At 37.2% G+C, this 27649-nt stretch overlaps 1 protein-coding gene across 4 annotated transcripts in view; it reads left to right on the top strand.

The window, feature by feature from the left end:
• Positions 1-27649, top strand: part of CAMSAP2 (calmodulin regulated spectrin associated protein family member 2) — a 73184-nt gene that overhangs the window by 778 nt on the left and 44757 nt on the right. For all 4 annotated transcript variants that reach the window (XM_085232059.1, XM_085232060.1, XM_085232061.1 and 1 more), the window contains exon 2: positions 9408-9667. In XM_085232059.1, the coding sequence (XP_085088185.1) occupies positions 9408-9667 (260 nt within the window). The remainder of the gene's footprint in view (positions 1-9407; positions 9668-27649) is intronic.

Genomic DNA, 27649 nt, shown 5'->3' on the forward strand with positions numbered 1-27649 from the left:
CTCCTTTGATGCGGCTTCCCGGAGCTGCGGGCCCTGCCCGGGCCGGGGGCTGCGGCGCTGCTCCTCACCCCGCTGCTGTGCTTTGTTACCTGTGGGCTTCGTCAGGTAACGCTAGTCTGTCCTTGGGTCTTCTTGTTGCTGCTGTTTTGCGTTTTAGTGGTAATATAGTCTTTATTTTAGGAGTTGAGCTCTCTAGGTTGTGTTTTGTTTTGTTTTTCTCCCAGGGTCACGCTTTTCTAGAAGGCAAAACAAAGCCACCAGCAATCCGTGTTTGTTCTTCTAGAGCTGAGTTAGGGGCTAGCGATGGAAAGGGATGTGTGCTGTGGTTCTGACGTGTGACAGCAGCCCGTAGCCACTGGGGTGGTTAAGCAGTAAGAAGGATTGGGGAGAAAAGCGTTTAATGCCAGTTCTCGGCCCGCAGAGCAGGCAGGCTCACCCTTCCTGTCTGCGAGCATAAATGGCAGTGATTGCCGTGCCTCCGGGAGGCGTCACTTGTGCTCCTTTGACACCCCGGACCGTGGAATACCAGAGCTATTATTCGATGTTTGAAATGATGTTGTTCATTGAGGAGTATCACACTTGCAGAGGTCTTCTGAGGGAGACATCTTGGAAATTTACCAAGCTGTTTTTTGTTGCTTTTCTTTCACAGCTGTAGTATGTGAATGGTTCAATTTCTTTGGATTAAAAATAGAGATGTTCTTTAAAAGCTGGCTTCGATGTTAGCCATCAGTGTCTTTACACTTATTCTATATGGAATAACAGTAAAAGGTTCTTTCTAATGGAGCTTTCAAGCTTTTGCATTTAGTCCGGAGCACTGTTTAATGTATTTCAGCAATGCTAAGGTGTACCTTCGTGGTGCTTCTGGGAAATAGTGGCATTTGATATGGGGCTTGCAAAAAACTGGTAGTTTCAAGGTGGCTGAACCTAGTGCAGTTTTACTACGTTTAGTGGCTATTATTGAACAAAGATGCATATTCATCATGCAAGAAATCAAAGTATTGTTTTCATATTAAAAATCGCCAATAAATATTGCTTGTTTTCTGTTGTAAAAACTGGATAAGGATATTATGTTCTTATACAGGGCTTTGTCAGCTCTGCAGACGTAAGAGTTGAAATAAGAGTCATGAAAGTTCTTAGAAGTCCTTGGTTCCAGATCTTGAGCCATCATTTTCTATTTAGCTCAGCTCCATAGGCTCTGCTTGTGGCAGGTCGGGTGCATAGCGCTTTGGCAATTACATAACCCAGTGCTCTGAAACCCTGAAAGGCTTTTGCTGCTGGAGTTGGACAAATGCTCAGCCTGCAGTTGAAATGTCTCAGTTTATATTGGGTGAGTTTCTATTGCGTGTGTAAAGCAAGTTGCAGGGTGCTTCTCAGTTAATAGCGTATGGAAAGGGTGATCCAGAACACATTCCTTAGCTCTTGGTTACTGTGGTGGTTCAGACACACCAGAGAAATGTCACTAGAGGAGGTAGTAGCTCCTTCTGACCTCAAATAATGCCATAATGTGAGATAGGAAAAGGTAAACAAACACAATTGTAGCACTTCTGATCTCACTAGCCTTGAATTTGATTAGCATTTCAAATGGCTGCGAAGAAGAGTTAGTGACTGAAGCAGGGAAAGCCAGTATACAGGACTTACATGTTTGGAATACAAATGCTTCCTTTATACTTAGAGCGAAATAGAAGAACTGACCTTCGCCTTTCCAACAAAGGAAGGAAGTTTGTCGGGATTGGGGATTTTCAACTACCAGTTTTAGTTCTTTAGAGTAGATCACAACCTCAGAGGTGTCTCCTATGAGCTACTGCTATATGCATTCATACAAAGGAATTAACAGATTGTTTGTGTGCTAATGAGTGCCAGATCTTATTTCTTTTTTTAATCCTTGAGATACTAGAATTCCTTAAGAGGGTGTGAGAGGTGGAGGATTTTCTTCTCCATCCTCTCTGTAAGAAATGATCGTTATTGATTTTGATTAATAAAAACGGTAAATTGTTGTGATCTTGTAAGCCTTCAGTGCATTCATCTTGTTGTTATCAAATGGGTACATCTTTTAGGTCCAGGGGATGTACTTTGTGTTCTTAGAAGTGCATTGTAATATAGGCAGAATTGTACACACAGCTTGACTATGTGTAGGGAATGTCCTTGAAGAAAAAAATTGGAATGGATACCATTCCTTAAGGCTTAGTAGTAACTTTGTGTTTGATGATTGCTACGCACATCCAGGAACTGGCACCAATGGAGTGTTGTTATGCTCCAAGGAACTGTGAGAAGAGTCTGGCTCACAGCATAGGCAAGTCAAAGTAAGTTGTCTTACTTGTAAACTGTGTTATTAATTTAGGAATATACTAACAGTCATCTTGAAGGCATCTTGTGTGAAGAACAGTTGGGACGAAGAGTTTTTTTGTTCTTAGTGTTTTGGGTGTTTTGTTTTGTTTTGTTTTTTTTTTTTTTTAAACAATGACAGTTGATACAGCACTTGTATATCTGTATTAAGGAAGCGTGGGGTTTTGTGGCTTGGTATTTTCTTCAAGGAAATGTTAGGACAGGTCAAATGAAATGTTTTCTGACAACCAAAAGGTAGGTGGCACAGCTTGCAGTAACTGAGAAGGAATGTCTGACCTTACAAATGAATTCTGTGAGCACTCATTTTCAGCATTAACTTCCAGTGCTGGGAGTTAACCACTTCAATTCAGAAAAACTTTTCCAAAGAAATAGTTCAACAGTGTTGATGGCATTATATGATTTGCATTCCAAGTATGATGTGGTGTTTTGTATGTTCTTTATTTCTAAAATAACAGAGGTGGATCTTGTTTTGGAGTGTGAGGTTTTTGTCTTATCATTCTACTGAAATCACAGAAAATTTAGCTGGAAAAGCTCTTATTTGTCCACTGTCCTAAAGAGGCTGAGCTAAATATATATCTTTCCTGACAGATGTTTGTTTATCCTTTTGGTTTTTTAGTAAAGTCTGTAATTACAGAGATTTGGTGGCATGTCTTGGTAGTCAATTTGAATCCTTATTTATCTCTAGATAATAAAAAAGCATAAATGTTTCTTGCCACTGTAAACACATTTCTTCCTTGTTGTATTCCTGGAGGATGTAAGGGCAGTGGGACCTTACTTGTGCAACACCTTTCACATAATAAAAACAGTATCTGCTCTCTGTTCTCCTGTTCAGATGAAACATGGTTTTTTTTTCAGCTTAATTTTTTTTAAGTTGGGCTTTTTTTGGACTTTTAATTTCTTCCCTCCATCTTTTCTGTGGTCTTGTTCTGCATGAATTCTGTAATTAAATCTTGATGTAATGGTCCCACTTTATGCTTAGCAGTACAGGGTAGATGTGAAAAATGACTTCATCTTTCCAACCCTTAACAATCTCATTTATTCACTAGAATATGATATTTGTCATTTTTGCATCAGCCTAGAATTGTTGACTCACTCAATCAGTGATTCATTAAAGCTCCATATCTTTTTCTCTGCAGAACTACTGCCTACTCAGTTGTTCCCATCTTGTAATTGTGTGGTTGTAGGTTCCTGCTTTGCAGCTATACTTACATAACTGCATCCTATATTCAGACCTCTTCTTCCACTTGTCAAAATCATCTTGAATTGTAATTTTGTCTTCCAAAATGCTTTCAAACCCTCTGGAGCTTGGAATTGGTTCTCTGGAACCTTGGCCAGTATGACTGAAAATGCTGGTTCTTGAACCTTGAACTGTACATTCTTTCCATTTGATAGAGAACCTCTGGTGGATACTTAAATGTGATTTTTCATCCAGCCTTGCTGCCAGTTTTTTGTTACTAAGTTGAGACTGATCTCTGGCATTTATAATTGTGAGAATATTGTGGGAACAATTTTTAGAGTCATGCTAAGTCTGTTGCTATTCTACTACTTACACAACATATTATCCTGCCACAGTAATGAATTGCTCTGGCTTAACATGGTTCTTTTTTACAGGACAAAAGCTAAATAATACCCTAGTTCAGTGCTTGCCCTAAACCTTGTTTTTTTGCAGCAAAACCAAAGGAGTCCACATGCCCTTTAACATTACATTTACCCCTTATAGGTGTCTGAAGCAATAGAACACAATTTACATCATCTACAACTAACCATGAGCCAAGAAACTTAAAAATGGCTTTCTCCTGATGATTAATATTTTCAGAATTCAATGTGGCTACTTACTGCTACTTGCAGATGTTGCCAGTAGAGCCAGGAAGGGAGGAAATGAACGTTGTGTATCTGACAGAAGCAAGTTGAAACTAAATACTCTCATCTGTTACGTGGAGTGGTGCGGGCCAGGACATCTCATCATCTTTCCCTAGCAGACCTAATTTCTTTACATTTGCTCAGCATGACAGCTAGCAAAATCTTACACAAGAGTTTGGAGTATAAAAGCAAGTGCTTGGGATTTTTGTGGGGAAAATTGTGTTTTGTTTATTTGTTGTTGTTTTTTTTTTTTTGTATACACCAAAAAATTCTTTCCCTCACCTTTCTAAAATATTTAGTGACAAATATATAGTGACAAATTGATACTTTGGACAATCCTACCAAAAGCAGTTGATTGGACAAACCAGCTGATTTGGTCTGCTTGAAGCTCGTATCAGTCCCATCTGTCTAATGTACGTAAAGCTTGGATTGACTCTTTAAAAGTAACTTCTTGTAAGTTAAATACAATGAAATGAGCTTCTGGGCTTACCGGGTTTGCCAGTCACTCGTAGTTGCACACTGCACACACACAAATATGGGAAGGGAAATTAGTAAGTTAACAGTTGTCAGGATTCTTACTACACGATAAACATCAGGTAAGGTGGCTTGTAATCAGTGGTTTCAATGACTCCTTGTCATTGTCATTAAAACTGAAGAGCCTGTCTGCAGCAGGTAACATGAAGCAGCTACCCAGATGATGAGATGAAGTTCTACCTATACTTCTCTGTTCTTCAGCCGTCATTGCCTTCGCTACTGCAGCTATCCTATAACTGTGTTCTTGCAATGAGTGAGAGTCATCTGCTGGGTTTATTTAGTGACTCCATGCTTAAAGGTGCTCTTGTTTTCACTTTCCATGTATCTGCATAGGTAAAGTGAATCGGGAACTGCTCAGCTTCCCAGTGTGAAGTGTTACGTAAGTTCACTTATCCAGATAGCTGGTAGATTTTGATGAGCATAAATGGATCCACTTGCATTCCTGAAGTGAATCACTTAATGTTTGTTTTGGTGAACCCAAGGCTCTAAATACATGGTTTTGGTGATCGCTATCTTGGAAAATGGGGCTGGGAGTCAAAATTCCTTAAGACTTGGAAGCAAAATTTAGCAAGCTCTGCCCTTCCCACCACTCCCTTCTGTCCTCCTCCCCTTTCTTTGTGCAGTACATTATTACTGATTCAAGTGGCAGTAATAAATAAACCTATTTGCTGCAGCGTTGAAATGCCTTTCTCTCGTATGAAAGAGCTGTACTGCTGTAGTAGTTTCCTATCTGCTTTCCTTATTCTTTCCCTTAGTTAGAATCATTCTTAAATTAAGACTATCTGTAATACAGACACCAAAGTAGATTTTTCACCTCATGTCTACCTAGTTATGACTGGGAAAAAGTTTTCTTTGTGATTGGTTATGGTGTTCAATAAGTTCAAAAGCTCAAGTTTATAAAGTCTTTATCTCCTGTTTCTGAAATAATTTTATTGTGTAGGAAATGTAAAATATATCCTGCTAGCAATTATCAGAATGCTAAATGAGTGAGATGGGATTATAACTATATTATCATCTTTTTATTTCTCATACCTTACCCATTCTGAAAATAAGTTCCAAAGACATTTATGCAAATAAAAGTTGATCCCTTTCTTGCCAGGGATTATTTTAAGTTATTCTTTTGTTTATGAGGATGTGAATAGGTAGGCAGGTGTTGGTAAAGTAGCTGTTAAACCTTGTCCTTGCTTGGTATTTCCCGTTGTGCTACTGAAGGCAGAATATGGGTCAGACTGACAATTAGTGTGACCCAGAAGAGCTTTTCTGATGTGATTTTGAGTGCTCCAAAAAAAGAACTGAGGTCTGCATGGCATATGAAGGTACTGTGCAAGTTTTGCTTTTTTTTTTTTTTGCTCTGTGCTGTGTTTTTCTTTTTGTGTGTGAGATAAGAAATCTTTCTAGAAACTGAGACCTATATAAAGTATATATAAAAAAAAAAAACGCTGATATAACACTGCCTACATCTGAAATGTACATCTTAAAGAAGCACTCTGTTGCTAGAAAATGTTTTTGACTAATTGTTTATTAGTATTTATTTCCTATTTTTTCTATGTTAGGATCAGACCTCTTGTTGAATGGTTTATGAAGCTGTAATCATGACAGGGAAAATAATCCAAAAGACTTGCCTGCAGGCAAATGGCTTTTGTTTGGTTTAGTCACAAGACTTCTGGACATGAATTATTCCAGTTAGTAGTGCAGGAGAATGTCAGAAAAGAAATACTTTGCAGGACGCTCAACCCTTTGCACCTTAGTGGATTATTTTTAAATTTGATTTAAGAGTTAGAAGTAAGGATTTGAGGCTTTTTATCGTCTTAAGCTATTTGTTTGCTACGTCTGAGGATGGCAAAGCTTCTGTATTTAAACTTTTATTTGTTCATCACCAAGCTGCCTTCTTGGTGTTACATGAAGTGCATGCTGGAAGTGCAGAACTGCTGCTCTTGTGGCAGCCAGGAACAGGAGAGAAGGATCTGTTTGCTTCAAGTGCTGTGACAGCAAATCCAAGAATCTCTCAAATTCAATTTGGTTGTAGCGGATAAGTGAAGAACTGAGATACTGAAATTCAGTCTAGCCAAGAACTGCGTAACAAAGTGGTGGACAGGTTCAACAAACTAAAAAGGAGAAATTCCATTTGAATATAAACGGCATAGATTTCTCTTCCACTTCCTGGTTAAAAGTCACGTTTCATTATTTATGACTTCATTTTCAACAGCATCAGTTTGAGCCATGAATTACCAACCTGCTTTAAATGTAGGAGTGCAGGCCTTGACAAGACCCTTGAAGGTCTATCCAAAACAGAATAACAAATTGAAGTGTCTCTCCCTTCTACTGAGGAAGCTATGAAGATTCATATGAAGCAACATTATATAAACCACCTTTTTTTCTGACTTGTTTTCAGTCTTCAGATGCTTGACAATCATGGAGGTCCCAGTCCCTCATGTCCAAATGACAAATGAGGCGCTGGACTCCTTGCTAGCAAGTAGAGCCTGAGTGACAGTAAGTCACTCTGTTACCTTATTGCTAAAACATGCCTTTGTTCTGCAGAAAACTGTCACATCATGGAGTCCATTAAGGTCTGGCATAAGTTCATCTGCTGGTTTGCAGTAGGAAGTGGTTGAAGGTATTAGTCAGTACTTGGGCAGAATAAATTTGTGTTAAATCTCAAAGCTTTTTACAGCTAGATTTTTCTTAATGTGTTGTTTATGGAAGTCAGTAACCTGTAGGAAATGTCCATTACTCTGCTGAGGTTTTACATTGTCATGTGGCTCACAAGAATGATGCATGTTTTAACTGGGAAGCCCTAATGTTTTTAGCTTGTTAATATGATCCTGAAGAATAAGTAAGAAAAAGCTTCTGGATGGACGCTTCTGTTTTTATTCTTAATGCAAGCATTCGTCAGTCTCAAATTGTTCACTGTTACAGTCTTACAGTCATGTAACTCAAAGGTTTACATTCATCCCTGTGGAAGCCTGAAAGCTTTCTGGAATTGTTTGTGTGTTAAATAAGCCTAGACTTTCCACATTAACTGAAGAACTTTTTCCAAAGGAGGAATCCATGCTATATTTCAAAGAAATAAGTCACATTTACCTGAACAGAGCTCTTTAAAAAGACATTTCTAAAGGCAAGGTTAGAGCTAGTAGCCATGAATTATTTTCAGGTGATTCCCTGCTTTTGAAATTAGCTGTTTATGTAGAAAGGTAAGTTACAATTGCCTAATTAAAAAAAAAAAAAAGAAAAAAGAAAAAAAAAAAAGATAGTTTATCTTAAAGCTTAAAATGAGTTCTTTCATTTGTTTTTCCTCTCTGAAGAGCATCTGAGGAATTGTTACGTGAGCCCATTGTATGTTAAGGAATAATTACCTAGAGATATTTCAGATATTTTTCTAAAAGTATCCTAATTGTTAAATTTCTGTAATTTTTCTGAACTGGCGTGGCATTGCTCGGTACCCTTAATCATAATTGCTTTCCATAGTATTTTAAGGCTGGAGGATCTAGAGAGTCACTAAGTGAGGCAGGAAGTGGCAAGAGAAGATAGCAGCATAGCAAAGAAATGCTATTGCGTGCCACTGGTACATTAGGTTAGTACCTCTAGTATATTGATGGGGTTTGTCTTGGGGTTTTTTTTAATAATCTTATTAGACATTAGACTTGTATTATAAAGGACAAGTTAGATTTGCTGGCAGCATAATATTCTATGATATATTAGCTTTATTTATTGCTTAAGCAAATTGTACACTATACCCTCTTCTCCTTGACATTAAGAATTGACAAGAGGCAATGTCTAAGCAATTTTTACTTTCTTTATGATGTTTCCAGAAGTACATGTTAATATTCCCCCTTATTTATTCTCTAATGCAAATCTGAGGTACCTTCCAGCTCAGAAAGGGTAGCTCTTCATACAGCTCATAGTGGAAGCATATGAGTTGTAATAGAGTATGTATGAGGAAGAAGACAATCTGTCATTATCTCGTGCTGGCGTGTTCTGTGGGCTTTTTCCTCTCTTCTGCTCCACCCGTGTTGGGCCATTGACTCCACCCTCTGTTTCAAATCCTGTCGGTGCAGCTGCTTAGCCAGCTCAGCCAAGGGAGCAGGGATTGAGCAGAAACAGAGTTGCATCACTGGTTTCCTACACTCTTTTTTTTCCACTTGGGCTCAGGGAAAGAATCATGTGCTCTTTCTACCACAATAAATGCACTTGGCTTAACTAATAAAAAAAAAAAAAAAAAAAAAAGAGAGAGAATGAAACAGTTACAGGGACAAAGGGGAGCATCTTTCAAAGCACGTGTCTGGAAATATAGCATCTGAAACTGCTTCCAAGTTGTTTTCCTCATCACTAGTGACTTGATTTCATTTGATTCTAATACCATCTTGAATTAATTTATAACTTACATTTGCTACAGACAGTAAGAAATATATTCCCTCTATATTGTATTGTGTAAAGTTTCTAGAAAACCTATTACAAATATCAATCAAGTTTCTTTTTATAGTTGAACTGTTACTTTTGTATGCGTTTTTTTCCCAGTGTTTTACATCACAATGACTGAGTAAAAGTTTCCACCTTCCCTTGAATATATTTTTTTGTGACTTAACTGTGAATCCATATGTTTAAACAAACAAATCCTAGTGCTACGCGTATTTTTTCTAATACTGACGCTTTATTATTTTTGGTCTTTGTAGAAAATGTTCCAGAAGAACTGCGAGAGCCATTTTACACAGACCAGTATGACCAGGAGCACATTAAACCACCTGTAGTTAACTTGCTGCTATCTGCAGAACTCTACTGTCGTGCTGGGAGCCTTATTCTGAAAAGTGATGCTGCAAAACCACTTTTAGGTCATGATGCTGTTATACAAGCTCTGGCACAAAAAGGCCTTTATGTCACTGACCAAGAAAAATTGGTGACTGAACGAGATCTTCAGAAAAAACCCATTCAGATGGTGAGTGACAAATTTTGGATGTTTATTATGTTCCTTATTGTGTGCTCCCAGTAACTGCATATCTGTTTCTTTTTAACATGCATGGCTTTGTTGAAATATTTTTCTCGAATGCTGTTAATTATAGGGGGGGCTTATGGTTGTTTTTGTTTCCATCTCCTCATAGCTGTGAATGTATATGTATTTTTTTTAGTGCTAGTGCTCGAAAACACCTATCATTCTGCTGAGTACAAATGTTACTTTTTTTAATATGACCGTGGCAGTGCTGACTGCCAGTGAGTATTTCTTGTTTGAAAAGTGGTTTGAACACAGACATTTTTTTTTTCATCCTTACAGAAATTTCTGGTTAAAAACTTAATAGGAAAATAAGTTTGGTGATACAGGCAACTCAACCTAATAGCATTCAGTAGTCACCAGTTACATATTAAGTCATTGTAAAACACACAACAGCAGTATATTCTTTTGTAAAGACTTAATAATGCTTTCCACGTTTGCTAATTAAAGCATTGGTTCAACAGATGGATAATTCTATTACTAATCTACTAAGGCAATGGATTTTCCTCTTCAATTGGAGCTGAAGGAAAAAAATGTAGAAATGGTGGCTAAGTATGGCTGGCCAGTCCTTTCCTTTAGATTGCATATGGAAGGATGCTCTGATAGAGTAATGTTTGGAGTGAGATATTTAAAAATAATTACACCTATTATTTAATATAGAAAACAGTATGAGACTATTAAGGCTGAGATGGCAATATCCATTCAAACACAGAATTCTACTCAAGTCTGTTCATTTGAAATCGCTCACTTTTTTTCAACATTTCAATAGAATTACTGTTTCTACTTTACTCAAGTGTTTGTGGCACAATCTGGTATTTTCAGGTTAAAGTGTATTGGGCACAAGAGACAAAATGTCTAATAGAGAAAGGACTTGTGTAAGTTTTCTGTGATCCATTAGCTGAATTCAGATTTAAGCCTGTTTTTACCATCATCTTTTTTGTTTAAATCTATCCTCTGTAATTGGCTGACAACTGTTTTGAAGTCTTTTGATGCTTTTTATGGTCAGTAACATGTAGCTATTTCTAAAATGAAGGTGGGTGAAAATAGAGCAATGTTTTTATCATTAGCTCAGTAGCAGTGTTTATTGTGTTTATTTGTTGTAAGAAGACTAACTAGCATTTGGCAGAATATGACTGAAGGTAACCTTTCAGTTCATCAATTGTTATTAGTTGGTAAGTTGTGGGGGCTTTACAGAGGTCTGAAATTAACAACTAATTAGTAGCTTGAATGATCTCTTCCATGCAGTATTGCCTAGAAGTATTAGACCTCTTCATCTGCACGTTTTTTGGCTTTTTAGAAGTGACAGTAGTCAGTCTGTGATATTAAGACTGAACTCTACATCAGCTTTGTTTTTATTTTTTGATGGAAAATTCACTCCTTCTCAGAGAGTGCTTAACAGCTGAAGATACTAATATTTCAACATTAGTGTAATAAAACTAGTCAAAGCATTATTTCTTTACGTTTAAACAGTGAATCGGTTTGATTAATGAGTGCAGTTGACTTGAGACTTTGCCAGCCGCCTTTTTGGGATTCCTATCTCCCTTTAAAAAGGAGAGCTCAATGAAGAACAAATGGTGTCTCAGTGAAAGAAGCTGTGAATATCAAATAAAATGTCTGAAAACTTCATATAATTTCAGAATATTTGCAACAGTTGTCATGAGATGCTGCGTTAATATGGTCATGAAAGTAAAAGCATTCAGGAGATGAAGAAACAAACTTCCTGACTGCTCATGTTTTTATGTGACTTAATGCCATTCATTATTTCGGGATGAAGGTTTCTGACTTGTAATCAGGAGTTGATGACTCTTTTATTTGATCTGTTTCTAGAGCAATTGGAAGAGGCATCTCTTCTCAGAGCTGTCAGTTGCGATACATCACTATTCTCTAGCTTAGTTTGCAAGTGTTTAATTCAGTAATTTATGTTGCTTGAAATCCATTTCAGTGGCAATCTTTTATTTGCCTAGTGCTTGTGTGAATATTTGTGGCTTTCTCATATTGTTTAGGTGCAGTCCAGCAAGCAGTTACTCGCATGAGTCTTGTAACAGATATCTGTAGACATCTGTTCTGTCAGTTCTGCCTGGGTCACTTGTCCCCACCTTGGTGCTGACAACTAATCCTAGAACGATAGAATGGCTTGGGTTGGAAGGGACCCTAAAGATAGTTGAGTTCTAACACCCTGCCACATCAGGGACACCTCTCACTAGATCAGGTTGCCTAAAGACCCATCAAACCTGGTTTTGAATGCCTCCGGGGATGAGGTATCCACAGCTCCTCTGGACATCCTATGCCAGTGCTTCATCATCCTCACAGTAAATAATTTTTTCCTTGTGTTTGAACTAAGTCTATTTTCTCTTCTCTGATAGTCTGTTCCCAGCTTTCCTGTAGGCACTCTTTATTGTGAAGGTCTAAGTTGTCTCCCCAGAGCCTTCTCATCTCCAGGAAGAAAATCCCCAGCTCTCTCACAGGACGAGGGCCCTAGCTCTCTGATCAGTGAATCACATGAGAGAACTGATGCTGTTAGGCTGGCTCACAAGCAGCTGAGCAGAGGCCTTGTGATACGGAACAACAGAAAACCCAACTGGCTTGGGCAGGAGGGTACCCAAGTCTAACATGGTTGCTAGAAGAGAAATAGCTATGGGTAGTGGAGTCTCAATTTATTCTGAGCCCAAGAGTTTTGATTTGTTGTAACATAACAATGTCCCTAAGCAAGTTCCTAGCAGCAGAGCTATATCTTAATTGGGAATTATCAACCTTTTTCCTTGCTATGCAGTTTGTAAAGCTGACAGAATGATACACTATTTCTGGTCTTAAAATAATCCCCTTGATATCTTCTGATACCATTTCCTTAGTGTTCCATATGTCACAGTTTCTCTGAGTCTTGTATAGTAAGTTACATATCCTGTTGTAGAGCATGAAATGGTTTTTCAATTTTGTAGAACAGAAGATTTGTATGTGTAATTAACTCATGCATTCCTCACTTAGGCAGATTGTGTTAAACTGCGCTCAGTCTAATTCCAAGTAATTTAATAGGAAAATGCACGATAGTCTTTGTCTTGGTTAGCTTGTCTTCCTTGTAGGAAAGGAAAAAGATGGTGTTTGTTTGAGGACGCTTAGTGTTTTCTGCAGAGATGTATTGCATTTCTAGAGCTGAAAAGAGATGAACTATCTTAGCAGAATAGGAAAGGAAGTTGAAATATGGAATGGTTTCCTCTAGTTTGCTTTGCTTTTCATGTGTGTAGTTGCAGGCAACAGACTTGAAATTCCTTGTGCTGTGTTTGTAGCGAGGTGATGGCTGCGTGATGAATTCTGGTTTACTTCACGTGTAACCAGAATATTTCCTAAATCAGGCATGTCAAATTTTGGTCATCTTAATTGCCTACACAGCTATAATCTGGCCTTCTTCTAGGAAGTGCCTAACATAATGAGGACTTTATGAGGTGGATGTGTTTCATTCTTTAAGTGTTCAGGTAAGCATGGATGCTAGTTCACTTCTTAGTCATTGCTGATTTGACTGCATTGGCATCTAATTTGAGAAGCTGCGAGTTTTTGTGAGTATGTCTGTATATATGCACATACCTCCACACATGTGCATGTATGTAATTTATAAATATATTCATCTGTTTCTTCCAGTGGAATAAATTTGGGAGAGGCCCTCTTAGGAAACGAGCAGACAGTAACAGGAGCAAAAGGCTTTCCTTAAAGCCTCTCCTGTGTAGAGATAGGGAGGTCTATGTGGGGTCTGGTTTATTTCTGTTTCTTGGGTTTGTTTTTTTCCAGTTCAATGGAAAGCCAGGTTTTATTCTAGGCTTGTTCTGATTTAAGAAATTGTAATTTAAACTGTTCCTGAAAGACTGCATCTTGAGATAACATTATATATCACTTCTGTGGTATGTCTATTTCTGTTCTTTATGTATTGCAAGCCTTTCAAACTTTAATTCTGTGTGTATTTTTGTTAGGTCATATTTGATACGATCCTCCTGTTATCTTTATTCTTGGCAGGGGAGCAAAAGAACCAAGTAGCACATTATAACTCCAGTTGGAGATTGATTTTGTTTTGGCTCTGCTACATTAGACTTTGGGGACTGCAAAAACAGTGGAATAGCTTGGAACTGAGACAATATTGAACCAAGAACTAGAGTGTTTGTGCTTCTGAAATCTCTACTCTGGTGCTGGGGGAAAAAAAGAATTACCTGATGCTTAGAAACTTTCTGAAAGCTAAGTTGCAAAAATGTGAGTAAAGCTATTTATTTCAGATGGCAGATTCAAATTAAATTAAACAAACAAACAAACAAAAAACCACGCACAGAAAAAACCCCAAACCAATGAACTGTTCTTTTAAGAAGGCACTTCTGCATCCAAACTTTGACAACTGTAGAAATTATCAATAGCTTAAGAATTCCTGTTGGTTCAAGTAGTTATGCAGTAATTTTTGTTTCCAGATGTAACATTCATAGATCACTGCTCGAGCCAAGATTACCTTTTATGTTTCCATACTGATTTTTTTCAATACCACATTTATTTCAAAAGCAAAACTGACCTAAATCTTCATATTAGATATGCACAAGGTGAGTAATTCATGCGTGAGGAAAAGAGGAAAAAATCTTTGTCATCTTACTATTTTCAGATACAGATATTAATGTTATGAATATATATACATATGCATATTCTTATAGGATCAAACCTGAGGAGGCTTTATCATAATTTTGATATTTAAATGATGGTGATCTTTCAGTTTTTCTCAAGTTGGAGGAAAGAATCAATAGATTTAGTGAGGAATTGAGAAACATTTTCCCTCCTCCAAATCCCTGTAATGAATTTCTGCTGCCTGGGAAAAAGAACAAAAAAAACAGTGTCTTGTCTGCAGCTTGCTTTTCTGTAGGGAAACTGAAGCTGTGTAGTTACCCAAGCTGTGCACTTCTCTACTGTTTCTGTCAGGACCAAGTCCAAATAAATTTCAAGGTTGGGACTGTATGGGAACTGTTGAGTCAGGGCCTGAAGCACTGATTGACCACCTGGGGAAAGGACCCGGTCAGCCCTGGGTGCACAGGTGAAGGCAATTCAGCTGTGTGACCCGAAGGAGTGGAGCCTGGCTGCACATGTCTTAGAGCTCATTTAAGGGCTGACTGCCAATGGGGAAGGATCTTTTTCTGGAGATCCCTCCTTGGTGAAGCTTTCTCCTGCGAACCTGGAATCTTCTGATATGGGTGAGCAATCTTCTTCCTTTCCTTTGCAGCATCTTTCTATTGTGCTGGTCCTTAAGTCATCACACCTTTGTTGTAACACCTTTCCCATCGTATCGGTCTGCCCAATTGCTATAGGGGATGGTAATGAAAAATGATTACTCGCTGGTTTTAAACTGATAATTATTAAAGGATGGAGGGAGAGAATGCAAACAGATGCAGTAATGTTACAGACTGCTACCAAACTTGCACCAAGAATATATCAGAATTCAATAACAAAGGCAGGAAAAAGGAAAATTAATATATGTGTGTGTATGCATGTATGTTTTAAAACATGCAATTTTTTTTAAAGGAAGCATATTTCTTGGGAACAAAAAGCATTTTTAAATATTTATTTCTTAAATAAAACTTAATGACTAGAAAAAGATTAGTACATAGTGTATATAAATACTGTCTCCAGGAAAATGTACTTAAAAATTTTTCTATGAATTTTCTATGAATAATGGTTTCAGTAAGAAAATATTTAAGAAAAAATGAGAAGCCTTTCACTAAGTAACTAAGTGTAGTGCAATCAAAGGGCATAATTCCTGAGTAAACGTGAACTTTGATTTGGGAAAATAACGTTGCAGAAAAAAGACATTTACCAGCTGGGCAGTGATGTTAAAGTTACATCCATGAGTAATTACTTTGGAAAATTACTCTCATTGATCAGGAAATACTTAAATTCTCCATATACCTGAAATTTATCATCCAAGATGTGCAGGGAATGAATGTCTCTAGTGAAACTCCAGCAATAAGTTCATAATAGCTGGTAGGATTAAAAATCTTTACCTTCTAAAAGCCAAGATGTAGTATGTGTAATGGATTTTTAATATAAAAAGTACTAGTCTATCATCTAAATTGTTTATCCATTTAGCTGCAAATTATTTTCTGTTTTGAAAATGTCTCTTGTGAGGAGGTCTGGCAATAATTCTCTTAGTAGTAGGGAGTAGAGGCAATTCCTGGGGCCTTAACCAGTTCAGCTATTCTGCTGTCTGCTGCTAAGTTGGTCATCACCTCTGAAGCGTGTGTGGAAGTAGAGAGGCACTCAGAGCTAGGATCTGCATCTTTTTGTGGCTAAGACAAGAGGCAATAAGCAGTTAACTCATCCTGCAATCCAGATTTCTGGTCTCTTACAGAGTGCATTCATTTGAAATGACAGCCCCTCTCACCAGAGGAATATTTATCCTTGATGAAGGACTCCGTCAGCTCGCCCAATTAGCTTGTCGCTACATGCTGCAGCCTCTGTGTTTTCATGCTGCAGAATTCCTTCAACTCTGCAAGGCAACAAGAAGTGTACTACACACTTCTCAGAGCGAAGGAGTAGCATGTGGCTCTGCCTTCAAGAATTTGTTTTCTGGTTTTAGGCATGATGTAACAAGTTTCCATTCCTGTGCAATTGTGAATTACTTGCTTGTTGAGGGCACGTAAGATGGCACACTCAACTTGAGCCAGTAGACATAATAATATGTAAGATAAAACAAAAGAGTTTAATGTTAACTGACTTGTGATACTGAGTGTCTTGCGTAACAGAATGTTTCACAAAAGAGTAAACAGTAAGCAAATGTAGTGATGAAGTAGAACCTGAACTTAGAACTGCTTTATATTCTTAGGTTTAGGCCTTCCAGAGTTTAAAGCACTGCACAGATCAGGTCAACTGTGGTTTTGGGCTGGGATAATATACAATAGAAATGTTCCATATTTTTTCTTGATTACTTCTGTAGACACTGAATTTCTTTGTACCGGTTCCTTACAGAGTTCTCATTTCCTTGATAAGGGTGATCCAGCACTTTTGCTGGTCTTGTGTCAGGTATTTGCACAACAGTAATTAAAGGGAGATGGTATATCTGTTTCACATAGTAAATCAGCATCCCAAAGACAGCCTAGTTACTGAGGACCTAAAGCACAAGTATTTTTTGGCACATTGGCGGTGTTATCTGCTACACTTTTCATGATGCTTATTCTGCTCATACCTTGGCTAAGAACTTAGTATCCCATTTATGCCATGCTCTTATGATGACTCATAGGCTGGGTTCTGCCATCTCTTACTGCTGTTTGTTTTTGAATTGTCTTACCGTTTTTTTCCGTTTCACGGAAATAGCAGCAGTGATTTTGGGGCTGTTTTAGAGTGTGCTTGTCTAGAATTGTCTAGAACCTCTTGTGTACAAAACCAGTGCAGACTGTAAATATGAGTTGTTGGGTGTTGTTTTATTTCCTTAATCTTCTGGGACTGAACAGTGTATTTAATCCAGGCCTGTTATTTTTCTGAGAGGTCTGTATGTCTGTTTATTTACTGTTAATGCTTTTTTCAGTGCTGTAGATAATTAGTTTGGGCTGTAGTCAGGTTGAGTCACTATTGTATCTGTCTGAGCTACTGTCAAAAGAAACTGCAGCTGAAATAAAATTTCATAGCTAGGTTGTTCTGTGCTTATTTAGATCCACTGGCATCCTAGCCTATGAGTAGCTGAAAAGAAAAAGTTGTAGAGGACCATTACTTATTAGAGACTTCTTATGGGAGGTAACAGACATTAACTTTGATAAACAGATTTCAAAACTGATACCCTAAAAGATTGTAGGCCTTGGTAGGAATTAGCTCTAAGGAATCATGTAGATATTAATATCAGAAATTTGCAGAAGAATGAAGTGATCACAGCGTCCTTCGCAACACTGATAAGATTTGCATGAAACGCCTCCTGCCCAACTTGTGCGCTGTGTGGGGCAACTGACACAGAAGGCATCTGAGCTTCTGGTGTCAAGGTTGTCTTGACATCAGGTTGGCTTTGTCCTATAAAGTAGAAAGGTAGGAATTGTTTGCTGTCCCTTTCCAGGAACTCTAATGTTGGGATGATAGAAGTGCAACCTGCTTATTTTCATGTTTTTAATATCCCCAGTGAAAGACAGCAGAAAACTTTCTATATTTCTTGAGGTTTTAATTTTCACTTTTATTTTTTATTTTTCCCCCTCTTGCATCCTAGATTTCAGCACGAAAGTCTGTGTAGGATTTTGGCCTCATTTGTGGTTCCAGCAATATATCTGATACTTAAAATTTCTATTAGTAAAAATCCTTCCATGTAAGATAATGAAATCTGATTGTTCTTCAGAACACGTTGTAGGATTCATTTTGGTTGAACAGAACTACTGGACAAAGTGTGTTATTTGTATTGCACTGAAAGAATGTTATCAAATCATCACGAGAGTCGTACTTTATGAAGGACTCATCTTAGATTTTTTTTTTTTTTTTTGCCAGAGGAAGGTCACTACTTCTGTAGTGACCAAATACCTTATGCTCATTCTGATGTGAAGTTGTGGTGATTGTTTTTTTTTTTTCTTGTATTAAATGAGGAGAGATAATTGCAGCACATGTTGCTTCAATTAATATGTAGTAATACTAAAACCAAACTGCTGTAGTTGAAGTGATAACAGGAAATAAAAAGCGAGGTATACCTGGAGAGAAGGTAATACTTCTTTCATGAAGAATTCAAGTAGTGCATTGGTTTGGGCTCTGTTTTGTTCACTTCCTTGCTCATTAGAAAATTGAATGCTGCTATGACTGAAAAAAGTAGTTGGTATTCTTCTGCCTTAGGCACTCTGAAGTCTTTAACCAAAAAGATTCTGATTGCATTCTTCTTCTGTGTTCCTTCTTAATTTGCTGTTTATGTCACACAAAGGGAAGAAACAACGAAAACAGAAAAATCCAGAGCCTCACAAAGGAAAAGGGATAAAAGGAGAGACAAATAAAGAAAATTGTGAAGAACTTAAGCTTCTGAAGGATACCAGATTCCGTATGAGAAATGGTTTCTAAACTGGTTGGGAAGTATTTTAATTCATCTAGGAAGAAGTATTATTTTGTTAAACAGTTAAAATTATGTTCTCTCTGTTTTAGTGATGCTGCTGAAGTACTGCTTTTCAGCTTTTGGTTGCGAGTTTGCTGCTATGACCTTTCTTTGTCTCTTTCTTTATTAATAAACTTTTCACATATTTAGAAGTGTTAGAAATGTTCTTCTGTAACTAAGCTGCTTCTGAAAGAAAAATCTATGAATTGTTTTACAGACTACCTAGGAGATTTTTTCTTCATGGGTTTGTTTATATTATGTGAAGAGAAGACTTTGCTAATATGCTTCTGATGGATAGTAGAAAGCTAACGATCCTACATGTCTGTCGTATGCAGTTGGTTCGTTAGGAGCAGCCTTTCTTCCTATTATGGGAAATAGAGAGCCGCATTTAGCAGGAGGTACGGATCTGTCATGTAAACAGAAGGAGAGCCTCACTACCAGCTCAGTGCAGTACACAGACACGTGGTGAGGGCACAAAACCACATCGAATGCTGAAGGAATACAGAAATACATTTGGGACTCGCTGTAATGAAGCAACTGTTTTGATACAGTACAAAAGAATGCTGCTGATCTGCATTTAGTAATACACATGCAGGAACCTGGTAGTCTGTTCTTACTTACCTACTGTGATGACAGTGTGCTCTGTGCTGTTGTATTGTAACGTGAAAATCTTTGTTGCCTTTACCTTAGTTAACTTTTTCTTCTGCAGGATCAGCCTCTTATTGTGCTGTCTCTGTAAACATGGAGAACAGTTTATTCTGTCCCCTGAAAACTGGACCCAGGTTTTGATCTGGGACCTTTTTGAGGTTGTAGGGCTCAGCAGATACGGGATGCGTTTTACAGACTCTAGTATGCAGTGTTCTCTCTCTCTCTCTCTCTCTTCCTCTCTTTCTCTTTCACGCACACGCGCACACACTGCAGCTGATAGAGTGACACTGTATGCTCATATTCAGGTGCTTATGGGCTCTAATCTCAGTCACTTTCTTCTGACCAGCTACTTCACTGTTTTCCACTCTAAATTGTTGCAGAAGATAGGCATAGCCTTTTTTTTTTTTTTTTTTGTCACTTTTCTCCATTATATTATTTAGAAGTTGAATATGCTTAGATAAATACCACATGCTTTGGTGGAAAAAACTTGTGCTTGATTTTTGAAGGGCATGCAGTGAGGGGAAATAAACATTTATAAAGGCTTCCTATTCCGTTATGTAATAATAGTTCTGTAAAGTTGAATGATGAATTTGTGTTTTATGAAGGGCCGAATCATCTTCTGTAAGGAGCTCCACTCACTTTCAATAGTTTTGTTACATTGACACCTTTATTGCTGTATAGGGGAAAAAGATGCTGGGAAGACTGAGTGGAGTTATATCCTAATAGACAAAAGGAGAGCAATAGAATAGAAGCTGACAAAAGAAAGTTAAACTCACAGTTTGGAATAACTTTTTTTCTCTACTTCTCCCAACTCCCCTTTAAAAAAAAAGAAAACAAACACAGCAGGTCTTACTTAGGAGTTTTCTGTAAAGGCATGTTTGTGTATATGAAGCAAAAAAATTATGTAAATATTCATAGAAAAGTTGTAATTCCAGTGTAATTCAGGATATCATTCTGACAGGAAGCTTCAAAACTTCTGTACTGCTAAATTACTTAAAGTGAAATTTATCTAATATATATATACTTGCAAATAATGAGAGTTTTCAAACTCCTTTTTTTTGTTGTTGTATTTTCCGCAATAGGAAGAAAGAGAAAACAATTCATAGTGCAGTGATGAGAAAGTAACATAAGACAGTGATGGAATTGATGAAGAGGGAAGTACAGATTCTAATGAAGAACTGCTAGAGCAGAAAACACTGATGCTGAAAGTCCTGCTCAGTTACTGAACTTGCTATCAGTTTTAGTGTAATAAACAAAAATTGTTACCATAAATAACTAATTCTGGTGTCTTTGAAGGTGTTATGGTGTCCTCAGGTGTAGTCTCCTGTGTTTTGGGGTTTTTTCTTTGCTTTTAATTACTGCCTTTAGTTGGAACCATAAATTGTATTTTCTTTAAGTCAGGGCACACATACACTACAAAACTCTAAAGTACTGCGTACTTTTGGAAAAAGAGTGAATATTTCCATATGCCTCTGGGCATGGAGGGGTAATTTGTCTGATTTTTTTTCCAGAACATCCAGTGACTGAGAACTTCTGCTGCAGGCTACACATGGCTTGGTGTTATTGGCCTGTACTGGTTCTAGGGGAGGGAAATTGCTTGTTTGCTTTAACAAGATTTGATATCTTAATGACTTAAACACAATGATGCTCTTATCATACATATAGCTGTATTGTCAATTACTTTAAGTTCTTTTTTTCAAGCAGCTTTAAGCTTTTATTAAAGAAGAAAGCAACTTTATTATAAATACTGATTGGTTTTTTGTTTTCTATTGAGCTAAAGCAGAGTCTTCCATTTCACTGTGGCTTACGTGATTCTCTTCTCAGCTCTCCCTGTCCTGCTTGCTTTACTACTTTGATCTGTCCTCTTACTCAGTTATCTTTCCCACTGATTTTGCATTCCCTTCAAATCTGATCACTGAAAAGACTTTATTTCAGATTGCTGAGAAAACTAAATGGTAAAGAATGGTACGATAAGTCAACCCTGTGGTGTTTCTTTTCAAAGTTTGTGTATTCATACATCATTTAGGGTTTAGAGTTGAATTATCAGTTTAGCTGATCAGATTATAAAACTATTTCATGTTGCTAGCATTAAAAATTGTTTTTACTGAGAATGTATTAGCATCATCAGATACCCTACATTTTTCAGTTACGTTTGTAGCTGAGTTTTTGAAGTACTTACGTTCCATTCATTCATTTTGAATTAGTGTTAACTTATTTTAATAAATCAAGCTACTTTTTGACCTTGAAATGATTTTGCATGGGATCAGGGGGATACGTGTCCTTGTAATTATCTGTGTTGTCTGCTGACTTTCTAAAAACATTCTTCCATTGTTTTTGTTTCTATTCTCTTGGAATGTCCCCAGTGTTCTTGCTGTTGCTGAAAGAATAACACAATATATGCAGAAAGATCCTCTTAAATTGTTTTGTGATTTGTTCTCTTGTACACTTTTTTGTTGCGTTATTTGCTCTAGTCTCAAGATGTACTCAAGATGTAGCTTATCCATGAAATTAGCAGTCTTTCAGATAGTCCAAAGGCTATTAATAATTAATACAGTCTTCAGAAGAGACAAAAATGTACAAGAGACTACTGGTCTTAGCAGAAGACAGACTAAGTTCAGCTTATATATCTGTCTTTCATATTACATTATTTACATCCCTGCTCCCCTGAAATTATTAGATGAAAATATTTTAGGACCACACACTGTGGCAATTAATCATGTATTAGTGCTGCACATTGTACCCAACTGAATTAACTATAAGTGACAGTGCAAGCCACTTAAGAAGAAGTTCCCTGGAAGCAGTAGCATGTGCAGCAGATGAATTGTGGGAAATCTAGTATTGAACAGCTGATAGAAATGGAAGGAATAAATACATACTTGATTGAACTAAAATGAGTGATGCTATGTGCTTCAGTTAAATGAGCTACCTTAGGCATAGCTTTATGTACCTGAACTTCATCGAGGAGTCATGATTAATGTCTTGTCTGTGCATTGATAAATAAACTTGCCTATCAGTAAAACACTCAATATGAAAATAAGGTTATGCTTTTGAGACACATTGGTGACCATGCTTTAACATCTTAATTTAAATGTGCATCTCCTCTCAACTCTTTTGTCTTTCTTAACAAAATTCAGCTATAAAATGTCATTGTTACTAATATAATTTCCACCAGCTTAACATTGAATGTACTTAAGGAGGGCTACCTACGGAATTACTGGGGGTCTCTTTTGCATATGCAGTTCTTTTTAAAATATGGAATCTCTTCCAGAGTGGCCCAGCTAGAGGTCTTGTTAATCAGGCCACTGTTTGAATTCATCTCGCTTGAGTTGATCTCCTCAATCGGCAACACTACCAGCATCCAGTCATCTTTTTAAGGCTGAAGGTAAAACAGCAGCACAAAAGACTGCTGATGCTATTACATTCTCTGGAGTAAAAATTACCAGTTTCTCATTCTAATTACATCCTTTTTTCCTGTATGAAGGTCTTGGTTAATAACTATTATCGGACAATTATTATCTTAGCATCTTTATGAATAAATTGAAGTTCAAATCATGCAAGACTGATTTCCTAATATTTGAAAATGTATTACTTCTATTTCTTTGATTGTATTGTCCTTTTTATCTTATCCGAACTGTAATTTTCTGTATTTTCTTTGCAAATTATTTGATCTGGAAAAATGCCATTTTCCCGGTGTAACCATTGACTACATTTACCTTTAAGTTTTTCTGAAGATGTACATTACTGTCTTTTTTTTATTCTTTGTATTCCTTCAGTATCTTTCCTAACTTGTCTTTCAAAACAATTTAAAATATGATCTGAATTTGCAAACTTAATTCAAGTCAAATGATATTTTGTTTCTCTCTATTGTTCCATTTATTGGATAGCCCATATCTATATTCTCCTGGTTATCTTACCAATTCTTTCCTGTACAAGTTTTTACAAGTGTATTGGAAATAGCTGTTAGACTGGATGAAGGAGAATCAAATTTACTCATCTGCCAAAAGGAAGACTGAAATGCTTGCCAAATAACTGAATTCTGATGAGCTGTCAGCCTGGTCAGCGTATTGAGAACAGCTCAAAAAAAGACCAGCAGGATTCAGGTTTGAGGAAAAATGGGAGAGATTAGATGGCTCAAGATGAGAACTGGGTGGATTTGGAATGAGGGCTGAGTGGGAGGGGAAGAGAAGTTACTGCTGAGTAGAATGCATCCATCCACGAAGCTCTATTGTCATAGAGCAACGTAACGTCTCTTTCCTCCTTTTTGTTACCAGAAGATAAGTAGAGTTGAGTGCTTGGAGATGCTTGTTGAAAGTGCTTAGTTAAGTTATCGAAAAGGTGTCTATGTGCACCAACCCCAATAAAGTAGAGATGTCCAGATCTGTGTGTAGGCATGTTGTGATAATGCATGTTGCCAGAAATATGTTTTCCAAAAGGATGATAAATAATTTTCTCTTACAATGCAACTCCCACCTCTCCTTCTCTGTCCTTCTTACACTGACATTTGTGTAGATGGTGCTTTACAGTTTAAAGTAATACATGATAAGTCTGCTGGTGACGAGGCATAGCGTTATCGCTTGCCGTGTTATCATAGTTTTTTGGACAAAGTAATGGTTTGTGATTAAAAAGGGAAGTTGGAATATATTAAAGGAAATCACATGGTTAAGCACTTATTTTTTTTCTATTTCTTTAATGGTTTTCTAGTCATGCATTGAACTGATAGTATAATGCTAGTAACTGGTATCAGTACAACTAAGTCTGCATGGAAATCGGTGATAAAATATGAAAACAAAGATTGACTTTGAGAACAGACAAGGTGAAAATGAATTCTGTGGTGCACAGCTCAGTGGGATGCCTTTCTTTGAGAAGTGTTGGATTGCTGCCCTCTGTAAATGGGAGAGGGAGAGGAGTGTGTGGTTGTCTTTTTTTTTTTTTTTTTTTCCAATTTCACTTGATATTCAGCAAAATACAGGATCTACAGAACGAGGAATTTGTTTTTTTTTTTTGACAAATCTGGCATTGAAATGTCTTCAGGACTTTGTCTTGTTGTACTGCCAGCAATATTGTAAGTCAAATAGTAAGAGAGGATGGTCACAACTTAAGTTTGTCTAAGCCAGTATTTGATTAGAATAGCAGGCCTTTGTGCCTTCTGTTCACTGAATAACTGTAACTCCCGGGTGGGTTATTTGTTTAGCACATCAGAGGTTTTCAGAGAATTTCATCTTTAAGTATTGCTTGAGTCTGCTAAATGTTCAGGCATCTATAATGTGCAAGTATTGTAAGAACTTTCTTTAACATAATTGTTTACTGATTTATATTTTATTGTATGTTTTGAATGATCAAATAGACTACATGATAGTCATGTGTATTGCCTGTTAACTGTGACTAAGAAATGTACTGTGATATTTCCTCTTGATTGAGAATTATATATCACTTTGTAATGGTGTCCATATCATGTTGTACTATCGCAGTACTGACTTTCAGGTTTGGACCTCCCTGTGCAGATAGTCAGCTTTCTAGGTTTAATGGAGTTTTCCTTTGGGTACTCAGGTAATAAAAGTTGCAGTTATTGCCTTTTATTCTAATGTACGGTAATTTAAGCTATTGTCTTTTTTCCAAAATTTTCAATAATGTACCTCATGAGTAAATCAGACAAACTTCCAGTAGTCACATCTTTCCATTTAGGGGTTATAGGATATGAATATTTGTAAAGAAAGAACTGATGCCAGTTTACAGCTTAATTGAGGAGGTTAGGAAAAGAGAACACAAGCAGACTAAAAGTACAGAGCACAGTAAGGCAGTCAGAAATTAAGAGCAATAAAGGAAAAAGAGATTCCTATGTTGTTTTTATTTAGTCCCATTAAAAAAAAAAAAAAAAAAAGCACAAAAAAAAAAACATCAGTGAGGTTCTTATAGCAGTATCTCTCCAGAGTTTTTGGCCTATCTTTCATGTCATTCCTCAGCGGTCTGATTATTTACCGCACCTTGTTATCCACCCTTTCCAAATAAAATTGTTGAGTTCTCCCAAACCAGAGAAGACTTTGTTGTGTGACTGTGCCATGTTGCCCCGACAAACCAGTGTAGCTCATTGAGTTGCCTGACTCTTGCCTGAAGTCACATCCTTTTAAACTCCCAACTCTTGTACTTGTTTTCTGCAGTAGGCCTACACTGGTCTCTCCACTGCAGTATGGTGTACTGCCACTTCCCTCTCTTCTTCCCTGTTCTCTTTTTCCCACTTAAAAAATGTGATTTAATAGCTGAGGTGAGGCATCAGTTTATGCTGTTGAAGCATGGGATCATTCATTTTGCTGAAGCCAAGAATTTACCATCACATGAAGCACTTCTATGGTTTCTGGATGGTATGTGCTCTGACATCTCTTGTGCTTTTAGCAGAGGTTTCCAATAATGTTACTGGTAAGTACTGCTATTCTTGGAAGTGCAGCCAATGCATACTTGCATTCCAGTAATAGATATCTTAAGTCACTGAAAAATACTATTTTGCAAATGAAGGTGTAGGGTTTACCATTTTTCATGGTTTCTGTATTTTGTTCTTCTGTTCAGCTGTTTTCTTTGTTTTGCTTCATGTGTGTCCCAGTCTCTTACTCAGCTTGCCTTGGCTGGGGACAAAAGGAGAAGTGATGTTTTGGAGCGGAAGTAGTTGTCTACTACCATGTGAACATGTCATTACTGCAACCAACTTCATCATTTTGAGAGGTACTAATTGTGCAGTGCCTCCTAGAATAACTTTATGAGCTGAAAAGACATGAGGAATAGGAATGTGATATAAGTTTTACTGTTTTAATAGACACATGAATCACCAATTATTCCATTAGCTGATGGAGGTGGAGGAGAGACTTCTCTAATTCTTCTTCATGCCCTAAAAAATATCACGTTACAAACAAATAATTGTGATGTATGAGATCAGGCATCTTGGTTACCGATTAACTGAGGAATACTGTATGGTTTGTAGTGGACTTCTGTCCTTTTTCTTTGGAGAAAAAAGCATTCTAGAGTTTTGTGTGGGAATCCCAAACTAATTATCCTTTTTGGTTTTAAAAAGCCTTACCAGGAAGAAAATAAACTTCCTGAGGAGAGTGTTCTACTTATTTTTTCATGCCTTTGCTAAATTAACTTCTAAGAAGAAAAGCTTTAGTTACTTTTTCATTGAACTACCTATTTTTGTGACAAGCAGAGAAACATGCAATCACCTTACTAATACACAGCTTAAATTCCACATCATTTCCCAAGTGGAGAGATTCTTGACAACAGAAGCATATGTCTGTAGGATGTTAGAGGCTATCCAAGATCAATCTTCAGAAAGTTTGTGAGTTTAAAGTCTGGATTAACCTAACAGGTGGAAAGGCTTTTGGATACATTTATCTAAACAGCCCTGTACACCTTCCCCACATATGCTTTAACTTCAACTGTGCACCATTTCCTTGCTTAGCAGCCACTGTTACAGCTGGCCTGTCACAACCCCTTAATTGCTGGATGAAAAAATGTTGTTCAGCTGTCTAATTTAGTAATGCTATTAGTCAGCAGCTTGATACCTGTGAGTCTTTACTACAGTAACAGCTATGGGAAGCAGGTTTCTTGTGATCAGTGTGATTTTCTGTGTCTGTTTTAATTTCTTTAATGCTGCTGATAGAATTCATTCAAGTAGGAGACTGGGAAATTTTTTATAACCTTAGCTGTTATTTTAAAAGAAGATCTTTGACAAGGTCGGTTTCTCTCATGTTTTACTATTCTGTACTATGGACTACATGTGGTATTTCTACAATCCTTTGAGGAAGAGGACAAATAATTGCTCTTAATGTAATTACCATTACAGTAATGGGTATGATGACCTTATTTCTCTGCCCTTATGTTTAATAAACACCAAGGAAATTATGGTGAACCTGTTCATATGAAATTCAGGAAGATTACTTATTATGTTTTTGTATAAAAATCAAAGCTAGTATTTTCTCTTTTTGAGGACAGCATGCTGGAATGACAAGACGTAATATTTTGATTTAATCAGTATTCTCCTTCAATAAGGAAAGATATGCTAAGAAATATTCTTATGTTCCTGACCTAAAAGAAGGTTTTTGTACGTGAACTATACGGAAATTGCTGCAACAGTTCTTAGATTCTCCAGCAGCAGCTTTATACAGATACAGTGGTATGACATGAAGTGAGGTTCTCCCAAGCTTTTGAATGCTTACATTTCAAAGGCAGTTAGCACAACATTGACT

Source organism: Meleagris gallopavo, chromosome 10, assembly GCF_905368555.1.
Source record: "Meleagris gallopavo chromosome 10, MGAL_WU_HG_1.1, whole genome shotgun sequence".
NCBI lineage: Eukaryota > Metazoa > Chordata > Aves > Galliformes > Phasianidae > Meleagris > Meleagris gallopavo.